General features: G+C 35.4%; 2 protein-coding genes across 6 annotated transcripts; one reads left to right on the top strand and one right to left on the bottom strand.

Annotated features, from left to right (window-relative positions):
* Positions 1 to 614: 614 nt before the first annotated feature.
* LOC132613687 (sulfhydryl oxidase 2-like) lies at positions 615 to 11157 on the top strand. 2 transcript variants are annotated; one of them, XM_060327840.1, is made up of 12 exons: positions 616 to 1098; positions 3378 to 3402; positions 3516 to 3608; positions 3929 to 4110; positions 4743 to 4812; positions 4916 to 4984; positions 5069 to 5142; positions 5229 to 5385; positions 7990 to 8030; positions 9548 to 9694; positions 10150 to 10596; positions 10799 to 11157. In XM_060327840.1, the coding sequence occupies exons 1-12, from the start codon at positions 884 to 886 to the stop codon at positions 10818 to 10820; spliced, it is 1542 nt and encodes a 513-aa protein (XP_060183823.1). In that variant the 5' UTR covers positions 616 to 883; the 3' UTR covers positions 10821 to 11157. The 2 variants fall into 2 exon arrangements, with proteins under 2 accessions (XP_060183822.1, XP_060183823.1); XM_060327839.1 differs by having other exon boundaries at positions 615 to 1098; positions 10150 to 11157.
* Positions 11158 to 12932: 1775 nt separating this feature from the next.
* LOC132615162 (uncharacterized) lies at positions 12933 to 18587 on the bottom strand. Of its 4 annotated transcripts, none has more exons than XM_060329739.1 (8): positions 18435 to 18587; positions 17205 to 17494; positions 15667 to 15738; positions 15476 to 15543; positions 15191 to 15335; positions 14070 to 14159; positions 13894 to 13986; positions 12933 to 13432 (listed from the first exon to the last, which is right to left on the bottom strand). In XM_060329739.1, the coding sequence occupies exons 2-8, from the start codon at positions 17448 to 17450 to the stop codon at positions 13349 to 13351; spliced, it is 798 nt and encodes a 265-aa protein (XP_060185722.1). In that variant the 5' UTR covers positions 17451 to 17494; positions 18435 to 18587; the 3' UTR covers positions 12933 to 13348. The 4 variants fall into 4 exon arrangements, with proteins under 4 accessions (XP_060185722.1, XP_060185723.1, XP_060185724.1 ...); XM_060329740.1 differs by having other exon boundaries at positions 17205 to 17511; positions 18435 to 18582; XM_060329741.1 differs by lacking the exon at positions 18435 to 18587 and adding an exon at positions 18238 to 18368.
* Between the last annotated feature and the right edge of the window lie 545 nt (positions 18588 to 19132).

The raw sequence follows: 19132 nt of genomic DNA, 5'->3' as shown, positions 1-19132 counted from the left end.
TTCTGAGGTTCTGGGTTCGCACTCCTGCACAGTAAAAAAAATAAATTCACAAGGTAAGACTTTGTAAAAAGTTCTGTCTTATGGGGTATACTTTACCTTAAGGCATAATTAAAAGTCTGCCGCATACGGTAAAACTTTTCCTTAAGGCATAGAGTTTGCCTTATAAGACAAACTTTTAGTTATGTCTTAAGGAAAAATTCTGCCATATGGGGCAGACTTTTAGTTAAAACTTAACTAAAAGTCTGCTTCATAAGACAGAACTTTTCTTTAAGGCATAGACTTCGCCTTATAAGGCAAACTTTTAGTTATGCTTTAAGGAAAAATTCTACCTTATGACTTATTTTTAATTATGTTTTTTAGTTAACGCATAACTAAAAGTATGCCTCATAAGACATAATTAAAACTTTGCCTTATAGGGCAAAGTTTTGTCTTCTCTGGCAGACTTTTAATTATGCCTTAAAACAATATTTGTCGCATAAGACAGAACTTTTTATAAAATTTTGCCTTGTAATTTTTTTATGACTAAACTGAAATTCAAACCCAAAATCTCAAAGTATTTTAATTCACAGTCACAGATTAAAGACCAGCAATTTGAGGAGGGACAAAAACTAAAGACCACCCCGGGACTGTGTAAAATGGCAGACAGGGATTAAGAAGCCTAGGGAAAACAAATCAAAACCAATTTCAAACAGGGCAAAAGGACAGTACTAAGTTAGGTAACCTGTCCCTCTGTTCTAACTAAATCTTAAAAAAACCATTTCTTTAACCCAAATTACCAAAGTCAGATCCAAGATTTCTCAAATCTCTTCCCTATAAACCTCTAAAAACTCATATTTGACCATTTCTACATACACCCTTTTCAGTTTTACTGAATCTTGGTCTCATGTCTTGTTCAATATTTATGCTCTTATTGGCTCTATTATTTATTTCAACCTTGCAACAATCTACTGGATCTCAACGTGGTATTCTTCGTGTGATTAGTAGTAAACAAGATGGTGAAAAACCTGATTTTGCTGTTGAATTAAATGCAACCAACTTTGATTCAGTGCTTAAAGATACACCTGCCCCTTATGCCATTGTTGAATTCTTTGCACACTGGTTAGTTTTACCTTAAATTTTGTCATTTGGGTTTTAATTATTTTTATAGAATTAGAATTTTCTTGATTGTTGCTTTATATAACCTCTGTTTTAATTTGTTTGTCTGGTTTTGACTTGCCACTGACTTTAAGAAAGTAAATACTTCCTGCGTCCCATAAAAATTTGTGTTGCTAGAATTCATTTTATTAGGGGTGAAAAGGTAAATTTAAAGTTGAATCGTTACTTAATATAGAAAGGTGTCCTATAAATTGGGACGGAGGAAGTAAGACTTTTGAATCTTGTGGTCTTAAACATGTCATGTGAAAAGTTGGAATTAATGTATTGCCAAAATAGGAAAGAGGCATTCTTTTTGAAATGAAATAAAAAGGAAAGTAAGACGAACAAATTGCAACGGAGGGAGTAATAACCTAGTTAATTAAACTACGCCTTTATCCGAAGCTAGTTTTGTTTTATTATAACCTGTGGTGTCCTGGTGAACTTGGATTGACTATTCTAAGTAGGCGTTTGGCCATAGAAAACCAAATGTTTTTTTTCATTTTATTTGAAATTTTTGAAGTTGGAGTTGAAGATGGAGTTGTATTTGGTTATACTATTTGAAAAGGAGAGTAGAGAGCATTTTATTTGGAATTTATGAAGATGGAGTTGGAAAATAGGTTGTAAGCTGTTTTTCAAATTGGGATCCAACTTCAAGTTGAATTTTAAATTTTTAGGGCTAAACACTGATTTTCAAATAAAGTGAGAAATTATTCCGGAAAAAAGTGAATAGTTTTATAGTCAAACGGGTCCTTAATAGCTACCTGTGTTCAATTAGTTGGAATACGGGTAACTTTGTCCATCAAATCTTGAGCGAATGGGAATAAGGTCGCCTAGATTGTTTTGCCCCATCAGGATTTTGAACCTTTATCTCACATGGTTTTCATTCCAGCTTCGTTGTCCATTAGGCCTTTTTTCGAGAAATACGAGACATCAATCCAACGTGAAGGGGGATTGGATTGATGATGAAATGGAATCGCGGGTCGCGAATAGTGGTTCGATTGATGATGAAGAAAGAGAATTCTTGGTTCAGTTCTTCACCTTAACGACAGAAAATAGAATTGATCGAATTCTATTAAAGTCTGACTCATAGTGATCTTTTATCAAAGAATGACTTGGTTATCAAATGATTAGGTTCCACCTTAATCCAGAGCTAGTTGGGGTCGACTATATGAATCTTTGTATCCATTCAGCTCCATAGGGGCTATTTTTTTCCTCTGGCCATTTAATGGTCCACCAATTTCATTCCAAAGAAACATTGTTGATCACATGAATAATAACTTTACCTTATTGCCAAACTGGTTGGGGTAGTCTATATCAATAGTTTGGGTATGAGACGTCTACATCCATCCTGATTTTTGGAGTCCACTTCATTCAAATGCTCGTTGGTCCTATTGAAAATACCAGTGAAGATCCAAGTTGAAAAGTGAAAAACATTTATAGTTGGAGGATCTAACCATTCACCCATTTCATTCCAAAGAAATCTTGTTATTTGGTGGAGATAAATTGCTGGTGTTATGTTACCTGTTTCCAAAAAAACAAAAATAAAATAAAATTGCTGGTGTTGTGGTTTTATCATGTTTATATGTATACAAAGAACAGAAAAATGTTAAATTACAATGGTTGTTTGGAGAAGAAATGTTCTGGTATGACCCATTTCATTTTGTGGGGCAAACTTCTTTCTTTCTTGTCTTAGTTTTGGTTGCTGGTCATCCTAAAAGGGTCTTTTTAAAGTTTGGGAACAGTGTGTACATAGAGGATTCTGAGGGGATTATAAAGATTGTAGTTTCTTGGATCTGAGTATTTGTATTTGGTTTGTCATCTAAAATTTGAGTAGTTTGAATATGGACATCACAGTCAATTTGGTTAAACTTTTAGATTTGTAAATTGTATTGTTAGTTGTGTTCTTTTTATTCACCAAGAAACGTGTTTGCATCATCCAGGAATTCTAATAACTTTTACTGTATATTCTAGTTCTCTTTTTGCCGGGTTATGTAATATGTTACACTTGTGGAACTCATATTAAAATTCTATAAAAGTAGGAAAGGATGAGCAAATTTAGCACCAACTCGACTTTGAGGAAAAGTAAGGTGTTGCCTATACTTGTTTCATTGGCGTGTGTTTCCCAATAGTTTGATCAACTCCTTCATGTTGTTGAAGTTCTTTCTTAAATTCTTAATATATTATTTTGAACCGAGTTTGCAGCCATGTGATTTTAACTTAAAGCTCTTTTATTGGTCTTGTAGGTGCCCTGCTTGCAGAAATTATAAGGTATTAGTCTGCTACTTATTATACGAACTTCCGTTGTGATTTTTACCTTCTTACTTCGTTAAAAAAAAAAAAATCCTTTGTGATATTCTAATGATGAGGCAATACTTTTGCAGCCACAATATGAAAAGGTTGCAAGACTCTTCAATGGAGCAGATGCCAGTCATCCCGGAATCGTATTAATGACGAGAGTTGACTGTGCATTGACGGTATTACTCTATGCTTTATTTATGCTTCCAAAAGTTACTTTATCCTCTATTTGTGTACATAATATCCTCTTTTTAATGTGCTTTTGTTAACGGTCAGTGAGCATATTTTGATACATTTTCCCTTTTTTCTGGTAGTTACTGGGATTTATAAAAAGTGTTCATCTTTCTCTGATGTTCTTTTTCCAAACTTTGTAGTTGCTTGACTCAACTGAAATCCATAGATTATGCTCTCTTGCCCTCTTATTCACCATTTCGAATGTTTTTTTCTTACCATATACCTAACTGATTTTTTCCTCTTATTCATCTTTTTGGCAGCACAGATAAATTCTAATCTTTGTGATAAGTTCTCTGTGAGGCATTACCCCATGCTTCTCTGGGGCCCTCCTAAGAAGTTTGTTGGTAGTGGTTGGGATCCAAAACAAGAAAATAGTGAAATACGCTCCATTGAAAATGGACGCACAGCTGATATCTTGCTAGGCTGGATCAACAAACAACTGGGAAGGTATATATAATCTCATTCATAGATTTTGTACTCATTGGTGAAGTAATAAATTTGAGAATAGATCATTTATCTTTCTCAATAAATCATTTGAGCTGTCTTTCATTGGGTCTTTGTGATCTAGGGAAATGAAGTTAGATCCAGTTGTTACAAATTGACTGTGCTACCTTAAGCTATTATGGTTGTTAAAATTAGCCGTTTAAACTGTATTATCTCTACTAGTGATTTCCATTGACATAATAGAAATAGTTTGTCCACTAAGTAGGTTCCTTGAATACATATAATAGATATAACCATTGAAATTAAGGGAAGAGCCTATCAGGCTGATAAGTTACTTTTGGGTTTTAAGGATAAAAAGGTAAAGAATTGTTGGAGAAGTATAAAGTCAGTTCCATGTGGCTTTTGTATAATGTTGTACCAGGCGTAGAATATATATTGCTGAATAGTGAATGTTGTTTATGATTACCAGAAAAAAGAACACGGTCGTAAGATATAGGTGGAGTATTTTGGAGGTGTCACAGGGAACTTGGGCGGACTTTATGAATCCGTTCACTTTTTTTTTTTCCACATGTGTCTTACACAAGTTTTTTACCTAGTCAGCCATTTCCCTCCCTGCATTGACTTTGAACTTTCAGCTCATATGGCTTCGATGATGGGAAGTATGAGAATGAGCATCTTCAGAGGAACTTTTCGGATCCTGCTCAGGTTATTAGGAGAGAATATGATATTATTCTGATTTCTAATTTTGCAAATTTAAGCTGTCCATTTCATGTGTGTCTCTCACTTCTGCAAACCTTTTCTTATGAAGATTGCCAAAGCTATATATGACGTTGAGGAGGCAACATCTACTGTCTTTGGCATTATTCTAGACCTCAAAGTAAAAAATCTAACTCTCTCTCTCTCTCATGGATAACTTTGGTCTGTATGACTTAGTTTCAATGGCTTTGCTCAATAAATGCAGATGATTAAATCGGGGACGAGGGCCTCACTTATAAAATTCCTTCAACTTTTGGTGGCTCATCATCCTTCGAAGAGGTTAGCTCCTACATTTCTGTGTTCTGTGAACTGTAAAGGCATATCCGGCCTCTTTCTGACTTGTAAAATTTGGATATTTGTGCTAGGTGCCGGAAGGGAAGTGCAGATATACTGGTTGACTTTGATAATCTGTGTCCATCAGATATATTATCAGCGAATAACGAGGAGACTGACAGTTGTAGCAAAAAGGGCGCACTGGGAAATTACCAAATTTGTGGGAAAGAGGTTCCTCGTGGGTATTGGGTGAGTACATAAATTTGCTCCTTTATTGTAGCTAATGCATACTGAGTTCATTAATCACTTCTTTACTTAGTTGAAATTGGATAATGCCCTATCCTAGCAGTGGAGGGGCCGATTCTCTATGTTTTACTAAACTTTTAAGATAGTCAAACTAGCTTATAAACGCTTTTTGGCTTATCTATGGACTATGTGTTGGTAAACACCAAAAGTATTCATAAGCCAAAATCAACCAAAAGCCAAAAGTTGGTTGCCCCCAACTTATGGTTTTAAATCTTATAAGAACTTCTGGTTTGACCACGCCTTTTAATCTCAAAAATACTACTACTAAAACATAACTTTTGATTATATCTCTATTCTATTTTCATCATTTGTCCTTTTTTTAAGTAACAGTACTTCGAAAGTTATATTTTCTGTAAATAGCTTTGGGGACATTTCAGTCATTTTGACAGAAAATGCTTATCCATATCTTTTTACCAACCACATTAACTGCTTATATCAGTTTCAACATTTTTATCTGAACATGTAACTACTTATTATAAATTAAGTCAACACCTAAAAGTGTTTTTAAGCACTTGATGCTTATCAACTACTTTTAATTAGCTAATCAAGTGGGTTCTTATACTGTGCATACAGTCAATCAATCAAATACACCTCAATCATAAACCAGCTATCTTCATATCCACCTAAAAAAAAATGGCAGCCCTGTGCACTAAGCTCCCGCTATGCGCAGGGTCCACCTATTCTTTTCATTTTTTTAAGTCTGTTTATAATAGACGTTTCTCTCTCTCTTTTTTTTTTTTTTTTTTTTTGAGAAGGTAACATAATTGTATACATAGAGACTACACAAAATTGTGTAGTCCCTAATTACAGATTGCAAACGGGTAAGCATCAGATCCTGTGTCATCTCACAAAGATTCTAATACATCAGAGATTGATTCGTTATCTTCTAAACCTATTCCTTTTCACCAAAAGTAGAACAGCCCTAAACACTTCATTTTAATCTTCTGGAAATGGTTAGCTTTGTCTTCAAAACATCTTTGGTTTAGACGGTTCTATGTGTAATGGAATTGTCAGACTACACCATCTTGGTGCTTTGTGTTAATTTAACTCACGTGGATTTTAAAATAATAATATACATAATGAACTCTTGATAATGAGAAAATGGAAGCTTTTGAGATAAAAACTTCCTACGTTTATTATTGTTTATTACTACCGCAAGTCTGCTTTGTGTCTCGTTTTATATGACATTTAAATGGATACGGTATTTAAATTCGGCTTATGCAATTATATTAGTAAATGGCAGAAAATGTTAAGGTAATGGTTGAAGACATTATTTGAAAGATGAAACATCACATCGAAGTTTTAAAATTGATTTGGCAAATGAATTTGGTTTCTTGAAAGCTGTGAAAGTTATATAGAATTTTATTATTGAAATGTGAAGGGGTAAGGTCTGCGTACATCCTACCCTCCCTAGACCCCACTTGTGGTATCACATTGGGTTTGTTGTTGTTTGTCGTTTGGAGCAAACATTTGAGGATGTTCCATTGAGGAAAGATTGTCACATAAATTGAGTGGATGCATTACTTATTTTTATTTGTAAGTAGATAGACTGCTATTATTATTTCCTAACATTTAACTAGGAACGCATGCACCTCTCATTATATTCCATCAGTAAGTGCTCCCATTTCAAGTGTACTCATACCAATTATTCATAAATCTAGCTGTAGTTCTCTGGGAAAACTTATACATAAATCTTAACAGGAGTAATACAGAAAAGTGTAAGCTTTATTGTTCTTCAGTGGAGCAGGTTAATGAATAACGAAAATGAATGCTGACAAATGTTTAGGAAACACTTTTGTGGCTGGAAATCTCAACTCACATTAGTATTTATTCTTTCATAATGTTCTCTTGGTAATATATGACAGCCAACTTTTTGCTTGTCCAACCATCTCTTTATGTGTTTATATTTCAGTCCTTTTTCTTTTTTCATTTCTCGGGGGTGCGGGTTGTGGAAAGGACATGGGGAAGGGGAGGGATTGGTGCTATAAGTTGAATGAAATATCTATAAAATGTGTATAGATCTCTTGGGTTAGATTTAGCTAGTTCATCTTCTGTTTCTGGACTAATAAACTTATTTTAGATTTTTTTTCAAGTAACTATCTATTGGCTATATAAGAATGCTAACCTTTTTCTTGTCCAACCTTTTTTGTGTTTCAGTGTTAAGTCCTTTCTTCAATTTCTTACTTTTTTTCCTTTTGGGGTGTGAGGGTGTGGGTGGTAGATGGGGAAAGGGGAGGGGTTAGTTGGATGAGATATGCTCCACACATATAGATATTCTTGAGTTTGATTTAGCATGTGCATATCTTAGTGGTTCTATAGCTCCTCCCCTCCTCATCCTACTCCTAATTTTGGCTTACATGAGGTCTCGCATGAGTAACAGTACAGTAGCAAAAGCTCCCCAAATGACCCTAACTTCTAATTCGGTGGAATTTGTAAACTGGAATTGTCTTGTGCATGAAGACACTCCCATCTTTTACGATATTAATAGCTTGAAGGAGATGAATGCATTTTGCTTTGCTGTTGGAAATGACAATCTATTTCATGCAGATGTATTGTCGTGGCAGCAAGAATGATACCAGAGGTTTCAGGTAATGGATCATTGATGTACTCTTTATTCATATGTGACATCTTTTACATTTTTATGATTGTAGAAAAGCTGTATGGTAAAATATAGTGAAGCAGATAAACTCATAGCCAGATAATTCATTATAGAACTGTTAATTTGAGGATTTGCATTCTATCGATTTCTTTAAGCTATTTTTTCGATGTTACTGTGTCAGAGGCAGTATGATTAGTGGTCTAAAGGGCCAAGTGGGACAGCAGATAGGCCATTTGAAAGGTCAGCATCTAGGGTTATTTTTACCTTTTTGCTTCTGGTGTTGGTTAGCGCTCAAGGTTGTGTCCTGACAGTTAATGAAGGGGTGAAAATCCTGGGAGACCAGGATTCAAATCTCAATAAAAACAAAAATGCAAGGTGATTTCTTCCCATTTGCCTAACCCTTGGTAGAGAGAGTTACTTGGTGCATGTGCTGGTGAGAAATAGCAGGTACCCTGTGGATTAGTCGAGGTGAGCACAAGTTGGCTCGATCACCACCTTTTATCCAAAAACCAAAAAAAAAATGAAAAAAAAATAGTGTTAGTTGCAGGAGGAAGGCTGTAATGGAAGTAAGCATTAAAATTTAGTTGATTTAGGACATATAAAGTTTGGTCGTAATTCCAAAATACAAGAGATGTTGGACCAAATCAAGATATAATTGTTTAAATCCAAGAAATGGATTTACTTAAGAGTCCAACTTGCTCCCAAGGCTTTGGTATAGTAGTAAGAGTGTAACTTGTGATGTGTGAGATATGCGCACGTCACCGGTTTGAAAATTGCTGCAGATCCATTGAGTTTAACTTGGTTGAGGAGAAGACTCAGAGGATATCCTTTGTAAATCTAGTGACATCGTAGACATTATAACCCTTATTGTCTCTTCACATTAAACATTGTAATTTGTTAAACTTTTCTTGTCTCGATTATTTTTCTGACTCGGAACTTTTTGCAATAGCGAACAGTTGAAATTCCTAAATGGATCAACGTTATAAAAAACTCTTTTTTAAAGGATGTAGAATTATGCTTTTGTCATTCTACTTAAAAGGTCCTCTGTAGATTCCTTGGAACTCCGACTGACATACATGTTGAGTTTTAAATCTTGGAGGCCTCAATTATCTAAATAGCATACTGTTAAAGCTGCAGAGGATTTGGCAAAAAAACTTAGATAGTAAAATACAGACGAAGTTGAAGAATCGGGTTTGTTTATTTTTTGGTGTAGAATCTAATAAATTCAAAACCTTAAAATGATGGATGAATAATCTGTAGGTTGACCCTAACTCCAAAGCACTTGTAACTGGAAACTGCGGTTCATTTTCTTCTTAAATGCCTGTATAAGTAGCAGAACATAAGTCAGCAACCCAAGAAAAGTGGTTCAATTTAGTTCAATGCTTAATGCTTTTGCTTAAAAAAACACAGTAGCAAAGGTAGTGGATGCTAAAAGTTAATCACCTTATGTTATTATATTACTTTGCTTTGGCAGTTTTCTCAGCCACATGTTTATGTCTTTTGCAGTTGCGGTTTGTGGGTGTTGTTACACTCACTCTCTGTCAGAGTTGAGGATGGGGAAAGTAACTTAGCATTCAGAACCACATGTGATTTTATTCACAACTTTTTCATCTGTGAGGAATGTAGACAACACTTTTATGACATGTGTTCAAGGTAAAATGTCAATGAGCCTCTTTTTGCGTCTCAACTTATAGCCTGTTTGGCCAAGCTTTTGAAAAGTCAAAAGTGTTTTTTCCCTCCAAAAAAGTGTTCATTTGAGAAAGTTGAGGCGTTAGGCCAAGCTTTTAGGAAAAAATAAGTGCTTTTGAGTAGCAGCAAAAGTCGTTTTCAAAAAGTTGAAAAAAATAGTTTTTTCCCAGAAGTACTTTTTGAGACCTTGGCCAAGCACAAATTGCTGCTCTAATATTGCAGAAGTAATTTTCAAATTAATTAGCCGAACACAAACTGCTACTTTCCAAATGTACTTTTTTGAAAGCACTCATCAAAATAAGCAGATTTTGAAAGCTCGGCCAAGCAGACTATTATTCTTCCTGAATGTTGTCTATTTGATATCTGACCATCCAGGCTGGTCATTTTAACTGTTATGTTTTGAATGTTTGCAATTCCAGTGTATCTAGTCCTTTCAAGAAAGCGCGTGATTTTGCCCTCTGGTTATGGAGTGCTCACAACAAAGTTAATGAGAGACTAATGAAGGATGAAGCATCACTAGGAACAGGTGATCCTGAATTTCCAAAAGTTATTTGGCCTACAAAGCAGCTTTGTCCATCATGCTATCTCAACCCAGACAAAACGAGCAATGAAAATAGTAAGATTGATTGGAAAGAGGACGAGGTCTTTAAGTTTCTGGTTAGTTACTACGGGAAAGAGCTAGTGAATCTCTACAAGGACAAAGAACTGCAAGCACGTGGTGGGACCGAAAAAGCAGTTACCGAGGAGTTGGTAGCCTCAACAAATGCAGTTGTGGTTCCATTGGGAGCTGCACTGGCAATTGCAGGTGCAAGCTGTGCATTTGGAGCGCTAGCTTGCTTTTGGCGTTCTCAGCAAAAGAATCGGAAGTATAAATATCTCTACTCTTTGAAGAATATATGACTTTTACTTATGACATCATTCAAGTTGGTATAGAAAATCCAATATAATTTTGAAGCAAAAATTGAAAGTTGAAAGAATTTTTAAGAGGTGGAAAGGATAATGGAGTTTGCGATCATTGGAGGTTGACATTCTTGTTGTCTTATTTTTCTCTTACGCTAACATTTTCAGGCCAAGGAGGAGCTGGAACTGAGTGTGTTAAATGGGACAGATCTACACATGGTGTATATTACAGAAACAAGTCAAACGAGGCTCGATGTAGGAAACAAACTGAGAGGACTCTAATGTGGATCTCTACTGCTAGAGATTTTAAATACATCTTTTTCATTTTTCCCTAATGGAGTGTACAGATCTACTTGTAACAGAAAAAGATGTTATTTTGAGAACCTGCATTTTGCTCCCTCAGCTATTCCTTCCATCTGGTCTTGGATTCTTGATTTTATAGGTGGAGAAATATGCTAGAATTTAAATGTTGCCGGTTATGAATTGAGAATGGTAGATTCTAAAATGTATATTTAACTTCATATATTCTTCTTTCTTGCACCTGCATATTTGACTTGACCTGGCAGCACTATCCATTGTTGGATTTGTTACTGCATGTGTTGGAATTGAAAGCCATTTGTAGGCATATTATTCGTATAAATCCACACACATCACCTGTAAACTAGATAGGAGTTATGATGTGTTGTCCTAATTCTTTTTGAAACACTTCCACAGAGTCCATGGACCATGAATTATGCTATTATGAGCAGGCTCATTAAGCTTCTATTTTTGTTTGAAGCATCTAAGAGACTAAATTGCTCTAATAAGCAAGATGAATCATTCCCAATTTCTGTCACAACTAATCCCACAATTAACATGTCTTAAAAAAGTTGCGAGCAGAAATGTAAAACGCATTTTGTAACCCTCACCCAAAACTTAATAGTGCTAGTAATATCACCCGAATTGGCGGCACAAGACTGCTATTACTCGAACTTTCTGTGGGACCTCTTAAGATGTGTGTGAAGAGAAAAGAGGAAATGGGAGTCACTTTAATTTCTTGAAATTTTAGTTGTTTGAGAGACATTCCGTTAGTTTCAAAACAAGATCAATATTTGCAACTACTAGTTTGGACATAAAATGTATTTGGTTTTTGCAAACTGATGTTGAGTATTTACAAATGCTAGTTCGGACATTAGCATCTGCAAGTATCAAATTTAGTATTTGAAGTAGTGACAGTGATGAAACATTGAAAACTCCGTTTGAGAAGTATTTCAAGTGAAATAATAGACCTTTTCATCACAAATCTTCTACTTTTTCTTAAAGTGAATTATTTCTAGGCACAACTTTCAAATATTCGTTCCAATTTTTTGAGGAACATAATTGAGAGAGAATTGGATTTGGTTAGACAATGTGTGGTTGGTAAACGAGGATTGGGTTTTTAGCAAGGTACATAATGTATTGTCAAATATTCAATCTTCCACAAGATCTTAGTTTCGTTCAACTAACGGATTTAGCCAACTGAAAGGATCTTCTGATCAATCCATAAATCATTTGGATTCCATTAGTAATGACGATTCAGAACATCATACATTGATTAATCAACGTCAGAATCAACAACGAAAAGAAAGGATACGGTGGTGAATTCATTCCCGAGCCTTGTACACACTACCTGTCACACTAGGGGAGCTGGTCATGCCCGAAGTCGTAACCTTAACCGCAAGGAGGGGGGTGCCGAAGGCAGGGCTAGTGATTGGAGTGAAGTCGTAACAAGGTAGCCGTAACAGGGAGTTTCAAATTTAGTGTAACGAGGTCAATTTTTTATTTGTTACTTTATGCGTTGTTCTCTTATTTGTGGGTGCAGTTGCTAAAGCTGCCAATTCCAGCTCATATATGGTTACCTGATGCCATTGAGAGGCCTAATCCTATTTCAGCTCTTATACATAGTAGCAGCGGGAGTTTTTCTTGTAGCAAGGGGTTGTGGTTTTTTTTTCTTCTACCAATTGGGGCTCTCTCTTCTTCTACTTCAAATACTTTTTTTTTCCCTTCAATTTCAACCATATACTGTCCAAACACATACTGAAATCACTGGCAGAATGGAAGTTCCAGATATTCTAATTAATAGAATCTAAGCAAGTCAAAAACTTGCAATTAGACCGATTAGGAGCTTCTCCTCACTGAAGGAATGATGTTTACCTTTCAGCTCTGTAAATAGATTTTGATGTTAAAAGGTTTTTATATTGGCTTTCCCAAAGGATTTTTAGGTGTATCTGCCAAGTTAGGCTGACAAACTTTGGCCAAAAAACAATACAACTCCAGCATCATATCAGTACTAAAATCAACAACTTTTTTTCTAATTTTTTGTATTCCTTCAAAGTGTTCACATATATATATATATTAACTGTACATAGATCTTTGAGATATCTCTAGTTGTAAAATTGGATATCTTGTCTTCTTTTCATCTCTTTTGAGTCGTTTCTTTATACCTCTACGCTTCTATTTTTAGTTTTCTTCACTGATCTCTTCAATATATAACTTCTTGTCGATTGATCATCCTTCACGATTTGAAGCAGCAACTCCATCTGCAGCATACTCATTGCAGGAAGAGAGAGAGAGAGAGAGAGAGAGAGAGAGAGAGAGTAATAACAAAAGGGTAAAGTGAAGATCGGCAGCAATTTAGATGTATATCAGCTATCTTGAAGAATAAATAAACCCTTTTTTGTTATTCAACAACAAAAATATTCATCGGGTAGCAATTACGGGAGGCTCCTGCTGCAGAGTCACCAGGCCAGCTTCTTCACGGGATGAAGAGATGGGCAAAGTAGCCTGTAAGGTCAAACAAAAAGAAGAGAAATTGACATAAATAGCTGCGATGACAATAACAGCCAGCAAAAGTATATTTCTTGTATATTAGTGTATATTACTCCCTCTGTCTGTCTCAATTAATGTGATAAAGTTTGACTAGGCACGAAACTTAAGGAAGACTTCTGAAACTTGTGGTCCAAAACAAACTATAGATATTTGTGTGACTGTAAATCATTTCATTAAGGGTAAAAGAGAAAGTTTTAAGTTAATTTATTTCAAAATACAGAAATGTATCATTATTTTTTAGACCGACTAAAAAGGAATGTGTAACACATAAATGGGGACAGAGGGAGTATACATTTTTGATACATACTAGTGTATATTTTTTGTATATCTGGTTAGCATATGCAATTATTTTTGGCCACTGCCAACTGTGTATATTTAAGGTGAAGCTTATACGGAAAAAAGATACTCTCACACACCTGTTGGTGTAGTCTGTGGTAGTAGCAAGAGGTCACTGCTTTCATTATGATGTAGAGAGGCAGAACAATGCATGTAACTTTTAGCAATAGCAGCTGCAAGCAATGGGTAACAAGTGAGACGCATTCTATATAATAGCAATACTTACGTTCCCATTTTCCCTATTCAACTACCTTACCGTAAGGTCCGTAACCAATGGAAGTGAGTAGTCCCCTGCTTGATTGATTATAGCGGGAAGAGCGTGACGTATAACTAGAAGCAGCATAAACTATTAAGAAAAACAAAATGAAAAAAAGAAGTTAGAATGACACATGTAAATCAGAAAATTCCCAAACCTGGCTTCCCAGAGTACAAAGATATCCTTCCAGATTCAAAATGGATGAGCAAATGTTGTTAAGTCATTTCTTACATATTTGAAAATATGCTACAATTGTTTGATATGTACTCCAGCCAAGCATGGAACTTAGTGCATTGTATTTATGATTTTTGGAGTGATCACTTTTTGTGTCGCATATCAATTTAGTTACATTCTTGTTCGGTAATTTGTTGCTCACAGGATACTTATCAATTATCATGGCTCATATTACCAGAGGCGGTAACACTCTCCCTGTTATTTGCCATATCCGCTTTAATTCTGTATTTTCCTTTTCTAATTGCTTTGATATGCGTTACTTGAGCCGAGAGTCTTTCAGAAACAGCCTCTCTACCTCCATGAGGTAGGGGTAAGGTTTGCGTACGCTCTACCTTCCCCAGAGCCCACCTGCGGGATTACACTGGGCATGTTGTTGTTGTTGTATATTACCAGAGGCGGAATTACAGTATAATATAGGGGTTCATGGGAACCAGTAGCTTTTGCATAGACCCTCTATAGATAGTAAGAAATGCATTAAATATTTGGGAATATTTAACTGAAACAAATTATTGTTGTATATTAACTGTGTCGCTTGCGTTACTTCATTTCCATATCGCTTTGAATCTCTTAGCCGTATCTGACCTCTTTTTATGTTTTTATTGAGTCGAGGGTCTCTCGGAAACAGCCATCCTACCTTGGTAGGAGTAAGGTCTGCGTACACTCTACCCTCCCCAGACCCCACGTTGTGGGATTTCACTGGGTTGTTGTTGTTGTTGTTGTTGTATTAACTTGAAATCGTTGTAGGAACCCACTTAAAATCCTGGATCCGCCTCTGCATAGTACCTGTTATGCACGTAAGCATGTGTGTGTGTGTTTTTTTTTTTGTTTGTGTGTGTGTATGGATGGAGAGAGAGAGAGAGAGAGAGAGAGAGAGAGAGAGAGATTACTATTATGGCAAATGCACGACAGCAGATCATGCTTCTTGATGTAGAAATTTCAACTTCATCAGAGTTAATGAGAGTGCGATCGGTTGAAACCACTGCTATCACACGTTGATTATTCAAGTTCCTTCTGACAATTCGCCAATTCCCCCTAATAGAAACACCATACACATTAGGTTCTCAAGTGCTCTAATGAGAAAAGTAACATGGAATTTGACATTAGGATATTCAAACTTCTAATATGTTTATAGTTACTATATTTTAGAAAAGCATGAAAGAAGAAAAAGAAACCTTAAGTTCATCGGAATGCCACCAAGGCGAAAAATAGAGGGCGGTGCTGTGTAACCAGGCCTGAAAGGCTACTCACACAAATGCAAAGATAAGAAAATAAGCAATCAACACTAATTGAATCCAATTAAGCATGTGCTAAACTACTGTAATGTACCCAAATAATCAAACAGGAAACAGAAAACATATCTGACCTGGTGGCAGATCTCACAAATGGTATCACCCTTCTCATTACACCACCTTTGCACGCATCTACGATGTGCATACTGGAAGAGAGAAGTCCATCCAAAAGCAGTTGCAAAACATGTGTTTATTAAAATAATATTATAGTATTACGAATGGAAGGAGAACAGAGTATGCATTTAGCACAGCGCCACAGCCATTACCGATATCTCGGTCTACGTTTAAATCATATATCGCTATCATGTTATTCCAATAGTAAATCCAACTTAGTTAACTTGTATCAACTTTACCATTGACTAAAGTATTCTGGAAAGACATTGATCAACTTTAATAGATGTTACATATGGTAGACGCTATTTGGAACTCGTACAAACATGGCAAAACACAAGACTATTATGTGGGGATAAGAAGATAAGTAAATCAGCACACACGGGGACCCATTTGGCCAACCAAAGCCAAAATGCACCATCACAGACAACTTTCGCTTCTAAGTATTAAACATCTAGATAGAAACTAGTTGAGAGTTCAAATGCCTCCTTGGATTGGCCAAGCACTTAACCGCTAACCCCACTAATTAGAGGGTTCACGTTTTTCAAATTTCTTCTTTTCTACTTGCTCCTGCTTGCCTACTACAAGGAGCCAAGAAACAAATGCAAACTACATTCCCCTCGGAAAGAAGGAGAAGGTAAAAGAAGAACAATTTCAAAGCACATTCAACAGTATTCCACGTTTCACTGACCAAAAAGTTCATACAGGTTCGGGACCTTCAAAGCAAAACAATTAGGACAAAGGTAGAACTCAGGCTCTTCAACATTTTTCTTAAGTGGACAGATAGTAATTTGCAACAATAAACTGGTTCAAGGCCCGAAAAAGAAGGAGAAAAGGAAGAACAACCCAGACGAGCCAACTTTCAAGATTACAGATAAAATAAACTGGAACCATTTGGAAGGCGTGAAACACATTTCTAAACAAATTCTTTGAGAAGAAATAACAGATATGAAGTAGCATATCTTATATATGGCCATATCCACTCTAAGGCATGAACTCTTGGAACTCGCTATATACTCTATGGCTCATCGCAATTTAAATACGCCTGTGAAAGCAACCCTATCTCACACAACCTTAAACAGAAATATATTATCATCTAAAGGACTAACTATGATTGTGTATGCATAACACAAGTTTGATTTTGAGCAAAAAAAACTACTTCCTTTGTCTCAATTTATGTGACACTCTTTCATTTTTAGTATTTCCAAGAAGAATGACATCTTTCCATCTTTAGTAATAAAACAATTTAACTTCAGATTTCTCATTTTACCCTTAATGAAATGAATTATAGCCACTGAATTTTCTATGGCTTATTTTAGACCACAAGTTTCAAAAGTCTTTCCCTTTTCTCTTAACTCCGTGCCCAGTCAAAAATCTTCACATAAATTAATTTGTCAAAAGCACAAGCATACCAAAAGACAAACACAATTGATAACACATTTGCATACTTAAACTGAAAGATGATAACAATAATAATGTAATAAACAAGCGTCTTACAAACCTTTAAGCTACCACAACAAGAGCATGGAGTCTCCATATTTGAATCCCAATCCTCATCTTGGCATATCCTGCATTCTACCATTTTCCTTGGAGTTAAAATTGCATCAGAACTTTGGGAGGAGTAATCAGCTATCGGATTATTGGCTGTCCACGATGCTAACTGATTCTGATTCCTGCTCTCGATTGCAGCCTCCAAAGTTGATTCAGTAAGCAAACGATCAACCAGAAAAACAAAGTGGTCTCCCATCCTTTGCTGATATGAACAAGACACAAACTTATGCCTTGAACAATCTGTTCATGTACAAGAACTGTATGAAATTAGAACACGGCATAAGTTGCCTTAGAACACAAAAATATGTTTTTACTATATGAAGAGCAAAGCCGAGCGTCTATTAGAAACAACCTCTCTACCTGCCAAGGTAGGGGTAAGGTCTGCGTACACTCTAACCTCCCCAGACCCCACTTGTGGGATTACACAGGGTATGTTGTTGTTGTACTATATTAAGAGCAATACCACAAAACAAAGGCAAGAGTCATACAAGAATACAAAATATTCATTTAGGAAGCAAACCAGCTGATTAGCTCTTAACCTGTATAGCAATAAGGAAACAAGCACTAGGAAATAAAGGAGACAACTCTAATCAGCAACAACATAAGTTTAGCAGATTGCAACACAAAAAAAAAGGGCCCCAGCTGCCCAAGAAAATGACAAAAACAAAAATCAAGAAAATCCCTGAATAAAAGGAGACAAAAGAAAGAAAAGAAAAAAAGTACCCTAACAAAGAACAAAATGAAAACTTGGGCAAAACCCAAATTGCAAAAAATAGCTTTTGAATCAATACCAAAATAAATTAAGGTGAAAGGAAACGAAAGAAAAAGGAGGGAATTCAAGAAAACCCAGATACCAAAAAGTGATCTTTAACATAAATAACAGGTTAAATAACAAAACAAACATCAAAAGTAAGGAAAACTCAAGAAACTATGCATAGAAAAGGAAAGCAAAAACAAGGAAGAGAAGAAAAAATAAGACTTACAACAAATTCAATCTTTGAGAAAGAAACAAGAAAGTAGCAATCTCAATGGAACATAATTATAGTATAGGGTAGTAAAACATTGAACAGTATATTTCAGGTTTATATAACCAAACAAACATCAAACTAGATAGGGAATTCAAGAACATATGCAGAGAAAGGAAAGAAAAAACAAGGAAGAGAAGAAAAGATAGACTTACAACAAATTCAATCTTTGAGAAAGAAACAAGAAATAAGCACCCTCAGTAGAACATAATTATAGTATAGTTAAAATATTGATTCTTGAACAGTATATTTCAGGTTTTATAGGGGTGCCCTTTCTTGTTATAGTTTGTGTTTCATGCTACAACTGCACAGTAATGATGAGCATTTTATAATGAAACAAAATTTGAAAATACCCCACCCCCCACTATGTCCGCCCACTTCTCCATGACCCGTGCCACTTTTGAGGGTCACACATACACATACACACACACACACAACATATTTGAATTTATATTAATTATTATTCAAGTTAAATAAATTATTCTAAGTTACTTGAAATTGACCATATGAATTTCTTGCATGCATCTTCTTCTACTATTTGATTTCGTTGCATCAACGACTTTCGAAGTTTATAGATTCGGGATTTTAATCTCTTAAAATTATTAGATTCTAAATTCGTTAGGATTTCGTCTTTAATTTTCTTTATCATATATTTGAGTTTTACTTTTGAGTTGAAGGAAAGTTACATTATTATCATAATTTCTTTACCTTTTCTGAAAGAAAAATATAAATATATTTCATATTTGATTATTCTTTGTCTTGAATGAAAGGCTATGGACATATATAAATTGATTATTGAGAGAGATTGTTCTCTCAATGATTTTATGTACGGAAAAGGGTCAAAATTATCCCT

This window comes from Lycium barbarum, chromosome 10, assembly GCF_019175385.1.
Source record: "Lycium barbarum isolate Lr01 chromosome 10, ASM1917538v2, whole genome shotgun sequence".
Classification (NCBI taxonomy): Eukaryota; Viridiplantae; Streptophyta; class Magnoliopsida; order Solanales; family Solanaceae; genus Lycium; species Lycium barbarum.
Note: the sequence above shows the minus strand (reverse complement) of the source record. Positions and strands in the feature narration are given on the sequence as shown.